The sequence below is a fragment of the Otolemur garnettii genome, unplaced genomic scaffold, assembly GCF_000181295.1.
Source record: "Otolemur garnettii isolate 467f Iridium unplaced genomic scaffold, OtoGar3 scaffold00045, whole genome shotgun sequence".
Taxonomy (NCBI): Eukaryota; Metazoa; Chordata; class Mammalia; order Primates; family Galagidae; genus Otolemur; species Otolemur garnettii.
In genome coordinates this window covers 9857720-9859467 of record NW_003852440.1, presented here as the reverse complement: position 1 = coordinate 9859467, position 1748 = coordinate 9857720, and the positions used below count along the sequence as shown (strand labels likewise).

The window sequence follows — 1748 nt, the reverse complement described above, 5'->3', positions numbered from 1 at the left end:
TGCCTCAAAACAAACACACACACAAAAAACAACTGAGAATAATTAATAAAACCAAATGCTGGTTCTTTACAAATCAAATGAACAAAATTGATAAACTCACACTGATTAGGAAAGATAACAAATTACTAGTATCAGAATGAAAAGGAAGCTATTGACATAGCTTCTATAGACATTAAGAGATAAGAAGAGATTATTATGAATAACTTCATGCCTATAAACCAAGTAACTTGGGTCAAATGAATAAATTTCTTAAAAATATAATTTACCTAAATGATACAAGAAGAAAATAAAAATCTGAATAGTCTTATATAATAAATTATAAAGAATACTGCCAGAAAGAAAACTTCAGGCCCAGATGGTTTGACACATTAATTATTTAAATGATTTATTAAACGAAAAGTAGAATAGTTAGAATTAGATCATTAAAAAGTTAGCTTTTAAAATCAAAAGGAATATAGGCTAAGGGCCTACATTATTCAGATTATAAATGCTGGTATACAAAGAAATAAGAAATCAGCTCTGATGGAATTCATTTCTTCTTCCCTTTCAAAGGCTTGGCAAACAAAGCTGGGTCAATCTGTTCCTTTGCCACTCCTCTGATAGAGAAGAGTCTTGCTGCTCGCTCCTGTAGAGTTCCCCCACATTTCAGTCCACGGGCCATCAGTTCACACTTGAGCTTCTCAAAACCCAGCAGTTCCAGTTCTGCAACAGAGTTGAATGCCAACAAATCTATAGTTTCCTTACCAATAATCTGAGGGAGAAAAAAGAGAAAATGTTTAGAACAGGCTACTACCTCTGAATAAATACTTGTCAATTACATTCCATTATGAGGCTGGGTGCAGTGGTAACACTCTGGGAGGCCGAGGCAGATGCACTGCCTGAGCTCACAGGTCTGACCACCCTGAGCCAGAGCAAGACCTCGTCTCTAAAAAATAACCAGGCATTGTGGCAGGTGCCTGTAGTCCCAGCTACTTGGGAGGCTGAGGCAAGAGAATTGTTTGAGCTCAAGTGTTTAAGGTTGCTCTGAGCTATGATGCCACAGCACTCTACCAAAGAGCAACAAAGTGAGACTGTCTCCAAAAAACTAAAAATAAAAACTACATTCTATTAATTTGTCACATACTGCTACTAAATTTTAATAATCATCTAGATGTTAGTCCATAGGTATTCTCAATATGCATTATTAATAAACTGATTATTTTGTCTATATATTTAGGAGAAAGAGAACACTAACAGAAGTATAGGTTTCCTGAATAGATTTTTAGTACTCCTTTCTTCTTTTCTGAATTTTCTTTACTTTCCTTTTTTTTTTTGAGACAAAGTCTCACTATGTCGCCCTGGGTAGAGTGCTATAGCATCATAGCCCACAGCAACCTCAAACTCTTGGGCTTAAGCGATTCTATTGCCTCAGCTTCCCAAACAGCTGAGACTATGGGCACCTGCCACAACACCTGGCTAATCTGTTGTTGTTGTTGTTGCTATTGTAGTTTAGCAGGCCCAGGCCAGGTTTGAACCCACCAGCCCTGGTGTACGTGGCCGGCACCCTAACCACTGAGCAACAGCACTGAGTAGACTTTTCTTTTCGTTCCTTTTTTTCAATTTGAAAGCAGTCACTGTTTATTAACTGACCAGATTACAAAAACAATCAGGGCAGATACCTTAGTTCATTCTTCTAATAAGCCTATTGATTTGGTCTTCCCTGTTACCAGCATCTCCACCTTCTACAAAGTGGGTTGTCTTTTTCTTCA

The 1748-nt window shown here is 37.5% G+C and overlaps 1 protein-coding gene across 1 annotated transcript in view; it reads right to left on the bottom strand.

Moving 5' to 3' along the window:
* Positions 1-362: 362 nt before the first annotated feature.
* SDE2 (SDE2 telomere maintenance homolog) overlaps positions 363-1748 on the bottom strand; it is a 27463-nt gene continuing 26077 nt past the window's right edge. The window contains exon 6 of the mRNA XM_012805881.2: positions 363-751. Within this exon, the coding sequence (XP_012661335.1) occupies positions 530-751 (222 nt within the window). The 3' untranslated portion in view covers positions 363-529. The remainder of the gene's footprint in view (positions 752-1748) is intronic.